The following is a 16,183-nucleotide window of genomic DNA, read 5'->3' on the forward strand; positions in this document are numbered from 1 at the left end:
GGAGAGGAGAAAGAGAGAGCGAGTGGGTGAGAGAGATAGAGAGGAAGGACAGAGGTGGAGATGGCGGTGGTGGGTGTTTGTTGCCGGTGGAGGTCGTTTGGAGGGGCTTGAGGAAGAAGAAGGTGAAGGAGAGAGCTTGAGGGTTAAGAGGAAGAAGGGTGAGGGTGAGGAGCGGCTAGGGTTCTGAAGATGGGAGAAAAAAAAATGTATTTATAGTGGGTGACCGACTGAGCCGGTCATCCCACCGTTATGGACCGGTCCAGACCGGTTTAGACCGGCTGGAGCCGGTTTTCTGCCCGTTTGGGCTTTTTTTTTTTTAATTTTTTTGAATTGACCGGTTTGACCGGTTTTCTTACCGTTTTTTTCAATTCTCAGCATATTTACCTTATATATAGTATTAGCAACAACAAGTATCGCATTCATTGGCCCAAACCACTATTTAACCTTCAATTCCCAGCTTCTTTACCTTATACACTAGCATTTGAAACACTAGCATTTACTCCCACAATTTCTCTCTTGTCCAAAAATTCTCAAATTTCTCAAAATGTCTAATCCTTATGAGCAATACTATCCACTGCTCGACAATGAAACACCTCCTACAAGTGAAGGTTTGCAACCTTCGCCTATGTTTCCGCCACAAAACCAATCTCCGCAGATGATTCACCCGCAAAGCCAACCTATGATGGTGTTCCAACAACAAAACCAACATTCGCAGATGATTCGCCCGCAAAGCCAACCTATGCCGATGTTCCAACAACAAAACCCACATCCGCAAATGTATCAACCACAAAGCCAACATCCGCAGATGTGTCACCCTCAAAACCAACCTCCTCACACCGGTGGTAATGTTCAAAATCCTTCGTATCAAATGTTTCCACAATCGTTCTACCATCAAAACCAACCTCAGGGTCAAATGGGACCATATCCACCACAAATGTCTTATCCAAACAATCCACAATATTGCATGTATCCACCACAATACCAAGCACCTCCTACTGGTAGCAGCAGTAGTTCAAAAGTCTCAAGTACACAATGTGAGGCTATGCCCGATGAGCCTGAATTTTCTACTCAACGGGGTCTAGATGATATTGATCTTGAAGAATCCGGAAAGAAACGCACCAAATGGAGTGGTAAAGATAATATACTTCTTCTTCAATCATGGCTCAACGTTTCTACCGATCGGGTCGTGGGAAATGAGCAAAAGTCAGATTTGTTCTGGAATAAGATTCGAGCCCAATATGAGGAGTACCGCGACGATGCCTCTCCTTCGAGGACATGGTTATCCCTGAAATCTCATTTTAATAAATTGAATGCTGATCTTCAAAAATTTTTCGGTTGCCACACTAAAGCCGTCAATCATTGGAAAAGTGGACACTCAGATAAGGACATCATGGCTACGGCGCATCAATTATATCATGTAGATACGGGTAAAGATTTCAAACATGAGAATGAATGGCGGTTGGTGAAGGATGAACCAAAGTGGAAGGGAACATTTATGACAACCAGTTCAACGAGGCAGAAGAAGTCAGGAGATGGGGTGTATGCAACATCGTCTGACCGGAGTGCATCAATTGAGGGCGACGAATATGAGGCCACACAACCAGCAACCCGCCCGTTGGGAAAAAAGAACCAGAAAAGGAAGGCCAAAGTAGGAGACACAGCTTCAAGTGATCTCGATTATGTTCCTAACTCCGAGATGATAGCCATCGGGAAAGCTAAACTGGGATTCCTTGCGAGTTTTGAGAAGCTCAAGACTGAAGAACTGGAGGTGAAAAAGGAAAAAAACAAACTTCAAAAGGCGCGGTTATTGAAGGAATACAAAGATATCCTTATGGAGGACACATCTGAAATGAACGAGGTGCAGTTAGCAACGCATCAGCGCCTAGTTGAATTCGCCATGAAAGAACTAGGAATGTCTTAATTCTTGTTGTTGTCTTTCTTAGCGTGTGCCAATGTTGTGATTTTTGCATTTCTACTTATTGATTCTGCATTAGTGTTGTAATTTTAGCATTTCTACTTATGTGTATTGCATTAGTGTTGTAATTTTAGCATTTCTACTTATGTATTCTGCATTAATGTTGTAATTTCAGTATTCGAATTTTTCTTAATGTGTACTGCGTTTCTACTTATGTGTTCTATATAGTCGTTGGGGAATATAGTCGTTCGAGAATATAGCCGTTGGGGAATATAGCCGTTGGGGAATATAGCCGTTGGAGAATATAGCCGTTGGGGAATATAGCCGTTGGGGAATATAGCCGTTGTAGAATATAGCCGTTGGGGAATATAGCCGTTGGAGAATATAGCCGTTGTTGTTTCTCTTATTTATACATGTCATATTTCATTCATCTCAACATTCAAGAGTTGTTTTGTCCTCTCATATTGTCTTCCTCCTATCCAATTACACTGATAGTTTCTCATTGTGTCATAGAATGGATCCAAACAATATGGCCGACTTGGACATTTACGACGTTGTCATTGACGAACTTATCAATGACACGACTATAGAAGATATGATGCAGGAGGAGATGGAGTTTTATCAACGACGTGCCAACACCGTTAGGCCCAAGCGAACAAGAAAGGTGATAGAGAGAGATCGTGAAGCTGGGAACGAGCGGTTGTGGAATGACTACTTCTCCGAAAATCCTGTGTACACGGAAGAGCTTTTCCGACGAAGGTTTCGAATGCGAAAGCATGTGTTCCTCAGAATTGTAGGGGCCCTTGGGTCTCATGACCCGTACTTTTTAATGTCTGTCGATGCAGTTGGAAGACAAGGCCTGTCACCATTACAAAAGTGCACCGCCGCTATTCGTATGTTGGCGTACGGATCACCTGCTGACAGTGTTGACGAGTACGTTCGAATTGGTGAAAGTACTGCAATTGAGTGCTTAAAGAATTTTGTGGAAGGTGTGTGTGCAGTATTTGGTGAAACATACTTGAGGCGCCCGAACCAGGAAGACATTACCCGCTTACTTCAATGGGGCGAGTCTCGTGGATTTCCAGGTATGTTGGGTTCTATTGATTGTATGCATTGGGAATGGAAGAATTGTCCAGTTGCGTGGAAAGGTCAATTCACCCGAGGTGATCATGGAAAGCCCACAATCATGCTTGAAGCAATGGCATCACAAGACTTGTGGATTTGGCATGCATTTTTTGGCATTGCAGGTTCTAACAATGACATTAATGTGCTAAATCAATCTCCGGTTTTCAATGAGGTTTTGAGTGGAAATGCTCCCATGGTGAACTTTAGCGTGAATGGAACAATGTATAACATGGGATACTATCTAGCAGACGGTATATATCCCCCTGGGCTACATTTGTGAAGACCATCCCAATGCCGCAAGGAGAAAAAAGGCAAAAATTTGCGAAAAGACAAGAAGGAGCAAGAAAGGACGTTGAACGTGCATTCGGCGTTCTCCAATCTCGGTTTGCAATAGTTCGTGGTCCATCACGCTTTTGGCATCCGAATGAGATGAAGTCAATAATGTATGCTTGCATCATATTGCACAACATGATTGTTGAAGATGAGCGCAACACGTACCGAGGTAATTTTGTTTATGATCAGGTCAATAATGACATATTGGATGCTGAAGTAGTAAGTGGTCCTATTCCCGCTTTTAGAAATATCTTGGAAAGAAGAGCACATCAAATTGATAGGTCAATTCATCACCAGCTTCAAGCAGACTTGGTGGAGCATATTTGGCAGCTTCCCGAAAACGAGAATAATGAAAATTAACCTTCAAGTGTTATTATGTATTTCATTTCAAATGTATTGTTGCTTATTTTTCATTGTCATGTATTTTCTTTCGTCTTTATTTCTATCATTCAATAAAATTGTTTTTGCTAGAAATAACACAATGTACTTTTTTATTTTTGTTTCAAGTTAACATGCCGATATTTAAATTTAATTGTTTTAAATATTAAGTAAAATTAAATTTAAATTAAATTCGTATTAATTTTAATTAAATTATTTTTAAGTTGAAGTATTGATTTAGTATTAAATTTTAAATCTAAATTGAGTGAAAATAAATATTATTAATTTATGTTGTATGGTGGGACACGGGTGGGACCCTTCAAATAGTAATTTAAGAAACCATGGGTTGGAGCAAAATCTGCTTCAGTTTCTTAGGAGTTTCTTAAGTCTGATGTGGCAGACAGGGCCCACAGGAATAGTGCTGAATAGTGTGTTAAGAAACCAGATAAGAAATTGTGGGTTGGAATTGCTCTTAGAGAGAGACGTAAAATAAACGTGTAACGTGTAATAATTTCGATGGTCTAGTTTTCTGAGATTGACAACGTCAGTAGCTCAATTCATTTAATGGTCTATGTTCTTAAATGCTTGACAATGAATGAAATTTTAAATTCTGCTTAATTTTTCTTTGATGCACTTTTTTTTGTTTGGTACATGGAAAAGATAAATTGCACCCGTCAGAAATCGATCCTTGGACCCCCTACCCAACTCATATGTCCCAGCTCCTACCACTTTTTTACATATTGCTTGAATATAGAGAAAACAGAGGAGGAAAAAAAATCCGTTCATATGTTTTGTTGGATTTTTTTCAATAAGCAATATGTTTTGTTGGATAAAAAATTAGAACAAAAATAAATAATAAATGTGACGTGTTTTGCATTGTTGTTAAAAACTTAAAATTAAAAGAAATAAACGGATTTCAAATAAGATGTTAGATACAAATAAACGGATAAAATTAGAAATTTTAAAATGATCTCATTTGAAAATTTATATTTTCTTTTTACTGAAGAGAGAAAACTTCAAGTAAACTCCATATTCTTTTCTTTTCCCCCGTACTATTTTTCCTCGTACAATTATTTCCTTAGCATCAAAGCAATGGATCAAGCACGAAGGTGCACAAAATTAATAAGATAGTGAAGCACGGAGGAATTAGCATACGACAGACAACATGAACCTGTGAAATTGGTAAGTAGAGTGATCGATTACAAAGTACATAATTTTCGAGCAATTGAGACAGTAGTACAAGTTTGTTTGTTTGTTTTTAAAATTTTCAAAAATGCCTTTTAAGGGAATTTTCCTTCTTCTTACATTTGGAAAATTAAAGAAAAATCAAACCACACAACCACGTCATGACAAGGAAAAGAAATAATAGTGAAGGAGGACTTCCAAACATGAAGAGGGGAGTCATTTCTAGAAACATGCCCAATCAAAGCATTTGCAACTATGTGATCCCTACAAAGATATATTTGAGACAAGAAAATAGACTAACTTTAATTCAGCATACTTTTAACTCGGAGAATCACATCTCTTAACTAATATGTACGTATAAGTATATGAATATATATATCTTCTAAACAATCAGATTCACAATCAACCTTTCGAAAACCCATGTTGTCATAAGCCATCCTCCATCTCGAGTAGCATCGAAAGCATCTCTATTATTAAATTTGCAATAAGTATCTGACACATGTCCATGCAAAACAGCATCACATCCTATTTGATGTATATATACTAGAGATCCAACTATCATCCACATTCAAATGAATCACACCACATTCAAATGAATCACACACTGAGGCACGACCTAACACTATAGAAACGACACTCACTAGACTTCCCAAATACCTGAAGACATGTACAGAAATAAAAATGTCTTAAAATAAAATTAACAGGTCAAGCATGGATATCAAAAATATGTTTGTTACGTCATTCCCAGATCCACCAGAGAATTGCAACTGCATGTAAACATAATTTTTTTGTTCGAGTTGTGCACAAAACCAATCATAAAAAGATGTACTATCAGGAATAACCATGAGTATGGACCCAAAATGAGTCCATACACGTCAAGAGGAATATTGGCAAAAAATGTTATCAATATCCTTTATATCAGCAGAGCACTGGTTACACGTTGCAGTTGCCTCAAGATTGTATCGTTGTTGTCTCCTTAAATTAGTAAGTAATTAGGAGAAAGGTTTTAAAAATAATCTCTATTATCATTCTTTTTTAAAAGTAAAGTTTTATTTATTCCAATACTAAACAAGTCTAGCATGCATAACAGAAAAAAACAGGCTGACTAGAGCTTACTACCTAGTTAATCTCCAATATCTAATACACTCCTCAAGATGGGGAGTGAATGTTGATGATCCCCAGCTAACCAGCTTGGAACATATAGCTGCTTGAAGAGAGAAATAGGTAATGGCTTGGTCATGATATCAGCGAGTTGATGCTGAGATTTTACACGGACTAAGCATATATAGAAAACAAGAAGCAACATGTTCTTTGATGAAATGATAATATATTTCGATATGCTTTGATCGCTCATGAAAAGTTGATTTGTTAGCAAGGTAGATTGCAGACATATTGTCGCAATAAAACCGAAAACAAGATGGAATACTGAAGAAAACTTGCCATGTGACCCATGATTGTTGGGGTAGAAAGTTAGTTATAGCAGTTAGTTTGTTATACATTCTGTCACACGTGTTTAGTTTTTATTTTTATTTTTTATAAGCACACATGTGTTAAGTTACTTGGGAAAATTCAGTTTCTGCTGAATTACATAGTCTGTAGCTTGTAATTTAGTTCTGAATTTAATTCAGTTAGACGTTCATTTTAATCTATAAACTTATATTTAATAATAATTTACTCATTCCGATACAAAATATATGTTGTTTTAGGTTGTGCACATTATTTAAGAGCTCATTAATTGATAATTTTTTTTTTATTAAAATACCCTTATTAAAGTTGTGTTATACTCCCTCCGTCCTCATATATAAGCAGTGTTATCAGACTCGGCTCGAACCGGCCGGTTCGACCGGTTGAGCCGGGAACCGGACCCTAAGCCGGTTCGAGCCGAGCTTCGGATCGGCCATGCAATCCACCCGCTGAGAACCGGAAAAAACCGGCCGGTTCAGTAAAAAACCCGGCGACTCGGTCCTTACGGTTGGACCGGTTCGCTATGTAAAATAAAAAAAACTGAAAACTACTAAGTACAGAACTACGTCGTTTCTGTGTAGGGTTTCTTCTTATTTTCTAACGGGTTTCTTCCTTGCCATCGATTGCGGCTTCTTCCCTCTTCAGAACTGAGTCGTTTCTTCCAACTGGAGCCTCGCCGCCGCCGCTCCACCACGTGTTGCCGTGTAGGCCCGTCGCCGCTCCACCACGCTTCGCTATTCTTCTTCTTCCTGGTGAGTTTCTTCTCCTTTCTTGGTGATTTGTTTCTTCTTTCCTGTCTCTATTTTAAGCTTAGCTATGGATTGGTACTCGAATCCCCAGGTATGTTTGGGTGTGAGGGCTGGCTGGAACTAATTTCAGATGTTGTCATTCCGCTATGTCTACTGGTTTTTGAAGCCGCATGATTTTTTCTAGTTTTGGTGAACATGTGAACTGAACTGGCAGCAAATTTATTTGCTTTTTTTTGTTTGCATCTGCACTGTGCTTCTTGCGGCAGGGACTTAGGATTGGAAAGCATGTAGGTCTTTGTAAGGGAAGGATTGGAAGGATTGGGATAGTCCACTGTGTGTGTTTTCCCTTTCCTTTATGTTCATTATTTTGTTTTCCCCCACTGTGTGTGCAGTATTCTTTATTCATTTAGGCATTTCAAAAAAAAAAAGCTTAGCTTTGGGTTGTATTAGTTTAACTCTTGTATTGTTTTTTCTCAATTTTGGAAGACCCTTTCCTGCGTTTGCTTGTTTTTCTTCATTTATGTGAAGTTTGCCATGTTTTGCACCTGCTTGAAGTTGAAAAAAACGTGTAATTTCCTTGCTATCTTGCTGCCACATAGTATATTATGGTATTTTGATTTTTTTTTATTGTCAACCGAGTCAAACGGTTCAACCAGTGACCCAGTGGTTGAACCATTGACTCATTGACCCAGTGCCTCGACCGAGTCGATCACCGGTCCGAGTCTGATAACACTGTATATAAGTCACTTTTTTAGAGTTTTTTTAGTCTCAATATATAAGTCACTTTATAATATCAATGAAGCATTTAATATATTTTTTCTAAACTTACCCTCATATTTAATATGAAAGAGGTAATGTAGTTTTGAAAAGAAATTAATTTAGAGAGAGAAGCTGATGGGTAATCTATGAAACTCAATAAAACTTTTTACAAATTTAATGGTAACAACTTTTTTTCTTAATCCTAGAGAATTAGGTAAAAGTGACTTATAAATGGAGACGAAGGGAGTATTAAGGAGAGATAAATGTTGGCTTTTGTACCCAAGTGATATAGTTTATTTTGGAAATTACAGCTTTGGGGTTCTTTTTTTTTATTTACCAAATTAGTATAAATCGTCACTGTCTGTGGCGATTCTATTTTTTTTTTTTTTACTTTTTAAAAGAATCGCCAATGCTATTGGCGTTTTTGTTTTTTTTTTCGGTTTTTAAATAAATCGCCAACCATTTTGGCGTTTTCTTTTCTTTTCTTTTTTTTTTCTTAAAATCGCCAACATAGTTTTCTACTTTTTGTTTTTTTAATTTTTTTAAAATAATAATTAAAATGATATTTAATCAATTGATACTCACACACAATTGATCATAAATATTTGAACCGATATTTAAGGATAAGAGATTAATTTCTATGCACCGACGGTGTAAAAAGTTTTACACCATCATTCAATCACAACCTTCCATTTCCTATTTTTAAAATAGTAATTAAAATGGTATCTAATCAATTCATACTCACACACAATTTTGTGCCATTACTCACTTTTGCAACACTTTGATCATAAATATTTGAACCGATATTTAAGGATAAACATATGCATTACATAATTTAGTTCAAGCGAAAATTATTTTTTATTGTGGAGTAGAGCAGTAATGGATTTTTTTCCGCACACGTTGGGGTCGTTGCCTTCGAGGTTTTTCCAGCACTTGATTTTCATTTCCTTCATTTCCGGTTGGAAGCACAGTTGGCGATTTATTTGAAAAAAATAAGGAAAAAATAAATAAAAATAAAAATAAAAAAACACCAAGTGTGCTGGCGATTTTAAAGAAAAAAAAAAGAAAAGAAAAGAAAAGAAAACGCCAACATGATTGGCGATTTATTTAGAAAACAAAAACAAAAACAAAAACGCCAATAGCATTGGCGATTCTTTTAAAAAGTAAAAAAGAAAAAATAGAATCGCCACTGACAGTGGCGATTTATACTAGTTTGGTAAAGTACCCCAAAACTGTAATTTCTAAAATAATATATAGCACTTGGGTACAAAAGCCATAAATGTTATTATTGGTTAAGTGGATAGTGAGAGTTGTGATAGGTGAAAATTGAAGGTGTTAATTAAGAGATATAATATTAAATGAGTGTATATAGGAATAAAAAGAGAAAAAGTGTATTGGTTTTGCAAAAACAACTTATATTTTGGAATATAGTACAAATTCTAAAACAACTTACATTTTGGAACAGAGAGAATAATATATTTTCAGTTTACTATAATAACTCACTTGTACGATAAATGACTTATTGACTCATCAGTACCAGTACCTTAATAGAGTTCATGCCTAGTCTAAGATTAATACCATTATTAAAACACGTGTATTTTTTATACAACTAAATTAATTAACCACACATAACTTCCTTTCACTCACAAGTTTAGGCTAGGAGCTTTGAAGGTTATGATTGAATATGAAAGTTTTAGGCTTTAGTATTGAAAATTTCCCATGTCTATTTATTCAAGACATGGTTCTGTCCGCGATCCTTAGTGTCTACACATGGATTGTGCCTAATTAAGTGGTAGCATTAATCTTGTAAGCCTTTTTTGGGTAACATACTCTTTTTGCCTTTGATGTTTCGTTTAAATTTCTTTAGTAATAATTTCCACCGAAAAAAAGTTAGTTAATAATTTGTGTAGTTGTCTGTCTAATAGTGTTAGTTATTGCCTTGAATGAAGTGTCATAAACAAATTTCCAACATGGTTGCGAGTTCTTGCGGTGAAAACCCTTGGACATGATAATCTCTACGATTCCAAGAAATTAGAGAGATTTTGCTTCACGTGTTGTGTGCCTTTTAAAAACTCCAATTAGAAGGTCAGCCTAATTCAGTGAAGGACGCATATGGGGTCTTCTGTACAACTTAAATGAGAATCACTTCTCTTCAAACAAAAATTCACAGCTCATAGTTAAAATATGCATAACATCGATAGATTTCAAGATGGTCTGATACCAATATCACACTCACACCTAGTGAGATATAGGAAGAGGAGAGAAAAATAAAAGATATGATGTGTGATTTGATAGGAAAATGAGAGCTGGATTAGGAAATAAGTAAAAATGGGATGGAAGAGAATCTGCGGCGTGAATGAAACAGAAGTCTTAGCTGAACTTAAGCCCCAGTGATCCAAAACCAGGGCAGAAACAAGTAGCAACACACTACATGCTCTTCCACGCACTTGCTAATAACTTATATATTTTTAACGAAGTCAATACAAGAGCATCATAAATTGGCCACATTTTAGAAAATCAGTGTGGCTAACTTTACTCCTTTGATCTAATGATCATCTTGCAACCAGAGCGGCGGCAAAAGCCATTTCCATGTCCAACGTCAGGAGCTCCTCGCCCACCTGTCTAGGAAGAGCCCTAATTGTACTGAAAGCGCGTACATAAACAACAAAGTGCATGTTTGAAATCCTTCTACACTTTAGAAAATTGATTCTAAAGCCAGGATTAATGATGGGTGGCTTCTGTATTTCAGAATTGCTCTGAGAAAAAGAGAAGGCAATCCAAATATGCTAAAAGTTTTCATCCATTATCTCCTTCCAATTTGCTTTCAAAGCTATACATAAACTGTAATGCATGCATGTATTACATACACAATCTCCTCTTACTACTAATTAAGAACACAGTATATAGGAATCGAACAACCAAAAAGTCACCAGTTCAAATTTTTGCTAATTTTTTTTCTTCAGAAGAGAGAAATTGAACACACATACACAAAACTATTATATAGTCACCCTTTACTACCTGAGCCTCTTGTTCCATCCAAACAATCAATCTGAGCGCCCCTTTCCCAGGATCAGTCAGTGGTCATTGGCTGGGTCATGCAACACCTGAAACGGGCCTTCCGAACAGTCATCATGATCTCAGTCTGGGCGTTCTCAAGCATCTCTACAATTTCAGCGAACGGTGGCCTGACATCAGGGTTGGGATCCCAGCACCTTGTCATGATCTCACGAAGAACAGGTAAGCAGTCATTGGGGACGATTGGGCGAACATTTTTGTTCACGACTGCAAATGCTGCCTGCACTGCTGTCATGTTCTGAAATGGAAGCATTCCAGTGATCAATTCCCATAGAACAATCCCAAAGCTATATACATCCACTTTTTGGGTGTAAGGCCTATGCTGGATCATTTCCCTGCAACAGATAATAAAGAGGGGGGAAAACATAATCAAGTAGCACATAAAGATATGCATTTTTTTTTAAATAAAAAAAAATGAAATAGTGAAACATACTATGCACTTTAGCACTTTAAACAAGCAGGTTCATCTTAATTACATAGGTTATATCATCAACTGGATTTTGGGGGTAGCAGAAACATACAAAAGCATGCTCAGTTATGCAGACATGATTAGGCACAACTAGAAAATGTAACTACTCATATATATCAACCAATGGTTTCTCAACTAAATGTATTATATATCTAGGATAGCTAGTATTGACAAAAGATGGACAGCAAAAAGGGCCTTTCAGTTTTCATTAAATAGAAGGATTACTATTAGAAAGAGAAAAGAGATATCTAACAAGGAAGTTTCATTAAGTAACCAATTGAAGAGAAGCAAAGAAGAATCCATAAAACAACCACACCACAATTTAAGTATAAGGGTTAAGGATTTACCCAGAAAACCCCCTTCAATTAATTTTTTTTCATATTATTTTTATGATTTTTCTATAAAAAACTTGAAAAAGGAACCAAATGAAAAAGTGAAATTCTTGTACTTAAAATTGAAAACAGGAATCAGAAAGTGAAAATGAAAACCAAACAAGCCCTCGAACGTAAAACAGAGTCAGAAAACATTAGACTGTAGAATAAAACAAAGCCAAGAGCAAATAACAAACCAGCGAAGCAGTAAAGCATCATCCCAACTCGAAGGGAAGGAAGAATGAGGACTTAAGGAGACCAAACCAGGGAAGAGATCAAATCGACACCCACCCTCTCTTTAACCCAACCCATCACTAGGACTCTCTTTCGTGTAACCATCACCAATAGGCACAACCCCTAACAGCCACAGATCAAAGCTCAGAACCCACAGAGCAAAGCTCAAGGAAGACGATAGGTAGTACAGTGAAGGGTCAAAGGAAAAAGAAGTGTTTGTAGGGCTTGGGGACTTAAGATTTCAGGTAGGCTTGGGCATTCAGAAATGGACAACTAAGCCAGCAGCGATCTCAGACAATCTCATCAGATTCAAAAGATGGTTTTTGGCGGTGAAAAGGATGGTAGCTGCAAGTAAAACTAGTGGAAATGTACAACTCTATGATCTAACAAGTATTTTGGCCACTGTGACAATAGTGAGAATGCAACATAAACCCAACATTTGATTGACATCATGCACTGAACATCATCCACGAAAACAAGATAGTATCTAGAACGCTAGATGCTTATGAACAGAAGAGATGCAATAGAATATGATCAGATATTCAAAACGGAGTTTTAACATTGAAACAATATGTCTGGATATTGGGTATGTATGATGAATGTGCAATAGGCTAAGCATCACTTGAGGATACCAGAAGTATATTGGCAGCTACAAATACCTAGCAGAGAAGTGAATTTTATTCTTAACCAGTCTAAAAAGAAAATTAAAAACTACCCATGATCTACTATCAGAATCTTTAGTATCATGAATCCTGATAGGGGTTAGTTACTAGCCAAAAGTGTGTATTCCACCATGTACAAGATTGCAAAAATACATCGAGTCACTGAAAACATGTGAAAATACATTTTCTAACTGAAAAAAATCTCCCACGTCAGTACAATCAATTGTTATGTGTGTGTAATTTTCCAATCAATGAATATGGGGTGGAAGGAGCCAAAAACAAAAACCGGAATAGATGAGAAAAATATTGACACCGCCATCATCCAATTGAACTCATCAGTTCTCAACCAAAACATATCTAAGTCAAAAGAAGAGCAAAATAGTTAAAAGACAAGAAGACAATGTAAAAATGTGATAAATGAGTTTATGTCCTAAAGTATTCTGGCAACAAACAATTTTCTAAAACTGAAAATTTGAAACAACAAAAGAAAAGAATTAACTAGTGCCTATAAATAAGACTGGAAGTAGAAATGAATGCTGCACATTAAAAATATACAACTAATCAGGGATTAATAGATTCCTATTTCAGCAGTATATGCCATTTCTGCAACAGGATCATGAATAACAAAAAGATAATATTGATAAGGGGACTCCCTATTAATTGTCTGTTAGCATCATTTAAAATTTCAATAATAATCTTTCCTTCGTTGAGATGTCCAGCATTATTAAGACAAGATAAAAGAAGCATAATAAAACCAGTATGCACATTAAAATTAATATCAAAAGTAAAAAGGAAAACAAAGAATCTTACGGAGCCATCCAACGGTATGTCCCAGTCTCAGGTGTCATTCCTTCAGTTTGCACCTCAATCCGCGCCACTCCAAAGTCAGCAATTTTAATTGATTTGTCACCAAAAATCAGAAGATTATCGGACTTCAAGTCTCTATGGATCAACCCAAGCCCATGAACATATGCCATCCCTCTTGCAACATCCAAAGCTTGTTTGACAGCCAGCTTGAGAGGGACTGCTCGGTTTTGACGCTTCATTAAAAACTGTCGAACTGAACCCCCTTTGGCATACTCTGTAACAATGCACCACACCATTGGCTTACGGCATGCACCAATAAAACGAACTATGTTAGGGTGCTTTAGTGTAGCCAGCATCATGACCTCCTGCTGAAACTGTTGTTCCATCAATTGAGCCTTTGCCAGATCATTTTCAGGCCTCTCCAAGATTTTGATAGCAACTTCTTCATTGTTGTACGTACCTCTGTACAGTTTCCCAAAAGCTCCTTGAGCAAAAGCCTCACCCATACTAAGGTTCCTCAGATCAATTGTCCACTCATGAAAATTGTCAAGCCCCTCAGTGGGGCTATTACTGTCCATTAGAGCTTGAGCCAGAGCATCACCACTCAAAGCATGCGTGACTCTTCCTCGGTGATTGACACTGTGTGCAACAGAGTAGTTATCATGGGCATGCCTCTTCAACCCTTGGTGATTCAATATACGAGTATGGGAATCATTGGATCCAACACTGCTATTATCAACAGACATTGCAACAGATCCACCACCATTACTTGTTTGCAAGCTGTCAATTGACATATTGGTGTCCTCAAGCTTATGGTAAAAGCCTTGAGAGAAATCATAAATGTTATTATTAGTTTTGTTGAGGTCTATCATTCCAGGGAATTTCGCACCACCTTCCAACATCTTTCACACTAATGACCAAATCTTCAAGTCTTGTTATTTCTTCAGCATCAGCAATCATAAATTAAACCATCTGGAAAAATAAAAAAACCCCATAATCAGAATACACCCACAAAAGCTTATAGCATTTGAATTTACAATCCCCATTTACAACAACAAAGGTAAGTCCATCTTTGCATTTCCCTATATAGTCAATGCACAACTGCACATGCATACACACCCTAACACCCACCCACACACCTACTCACCCACACACACACACAGAGAATAAAACATCAAACCTTCCAGCCACATTGTCTGCATCTATATCAGGATAAACATAAGAGCTGATCAGTCAAATCAACAGATAAAAACCACAGACTAGTTCCAAAATCAAGAGACGGATATCATGGCTTCAAATTAATTCTGAATGTAAGAGCAAAAGGGGGTGGCAGACACTACTCAATATCATGCTTTTGTTCAAAACTGGGAATCAAATTCATATAAAACCCAACAGGGGAAATTAAAGGTAGAAGCAATCCAACAAACACACACACACACACACATATCGATTACAATCACGAACCCTCGAAAACGAGATGCAAGAGCATTTCCTTAAGCAAATCAATGCATGATTAAACTTCTGGGTTACAAAATTAGAAAAAACTAAATCAACAAAAGACCATAAGGACAACCACTAGCTATATATACTCCTTAATCCCCATATCCAAAACTAGCAAAACATACCCAGAACATGCAGAGACAAAACAGCAACAGGATAATCAAACTGGAAAACAAAACATAGGTCGAAAATTCTGTGAACTCTAAAACATGCTTTTCAGTCAAATCCCAACCGTAAGCACATCAACAATGAACTGATCTTACAAAAACAGAAGAAAAAGTGGAAAAATCAGAAAGAACCCTAAAATTTAACAAAAAAACAAAGAGTAAAATTAGAGAGAGAGAGAGAGAGATACCTGGATGAAGAGTGATGAATTGATGAAGTCAAGTCATCGGTGAAGTGAGGAATTGAGAGAGAAATGGAATGAAGAAGAAGGAGAAGGAGGAGAAGGAGAAGGAGATTGTGGTGGTGTTGTACGAAGGAAGAAGGCGAAGACCAGAGAGGAGAAAGGAAATGATGGAAGAAACGGATGAGTTTCTTTTTAAGTTTTTTTTTTTTTTTATAATTTAATTGCTGTGTGTGTGTGTCACTCGTTTTCTTCTTCAACTTGTAGTAGTAGTAACGTTTCTCAAAGTCTTTGTTCTTTGTTGTTTTGCTCCCTCTTTTACTGCTTTTACATTTATTATTTTCTTTCTTTTTCCATTTTTTCTACTTTAGACTTCTCAAATTCAGGGATATTTTCTTGCATGCGGTTTTTACTGCCAGCTGATGCTGATGACAAGTATTCTCCCCCACTGGATGCGTTTTTATGTCAATAAACACATAAATTTTATTTTTAAAAAAATGGTAAAAAGGAGAGAAAGATACTAGAGTCACATGTTCTTGAATGATAGTTTAAGTGATAAAAGTTAGGGGACATATGGAGTGTTGAGAGGTCCACGAAATGCAATTTATCTTTCCGATGTATAAAAAAATACTAAAGTGACATGTTAGGTGATCGGCTTAAATGATTTTCTACAATGCTAGTTCTTATATGTGAGTTCTTAAACATTATTCATGTGGGCACGTACTGTCACATGTGCTTAAGCAACTTTGGCAGATTTCGCTCCAATCACGAGTTCTTAGTAATATTCATCTAGTTTCATAATACCACATTA

The 16,183-nt window shown here is 36.9% G+C and overlaps 1 protein-coding gene and 1 pseudogene across 1 annotated transcript; one reads left to right on the plus strand and one right to left on the minus strand.

The window, feature by feature from the left end:
- The first annotated feature begins 2,238 nt into the window (after nucleotides 1-2,238).
- Nucleotides 2,239-3,886, plus strand: LOC130735595 (uncharacterized; annotated as a pseudogene).
- Nucleotides 3,887-10,690: 6,804 nt separating this feature from the next.
- On the minus strand, nucleotides 10,691-15,593 carry LOC130739132 (serine/threonine-protein kinase STY13-like). The gene is made up of 3 exons (XM_057591361.1): nucleotides 15,382-15,593; nucleotides 13,530-14,498; nucleotides 10,691-11,318 (listed from the first exon to the last, which is right to left on the minus strand). The coding sequence occupies exons 2-3, from the start codon at nucleotides 14,426-14,428 to the stop codon at nucleotides 10,979-10,981; spliced, it is 1,239 nt and encodes a 412-aa protein (XP_057447344.1). The 5' UTR covers nucleotides 14,429-14,498; nucleotides 15,382-15,593; the 3' UTR covers nucleotides 10,691-10,978.
- Nucleotides 15,594-16,183: the final 590 nt, after the last annotated feature.

Source organism: Lotus japonicus, chromosome 2, assembly GCF_012489685.1.
Source record: "Lotus japonicus ecotype B-129 chromosome 2, LjGifu_v1.2".
In the NCBI taxonomy this organism is placed as follows: Eukaryota; Viridiplantae; Streptophyta; class Magnoliopsida; order Fabales; family Fabaceae; genus Lotus; species Lotus japonicus.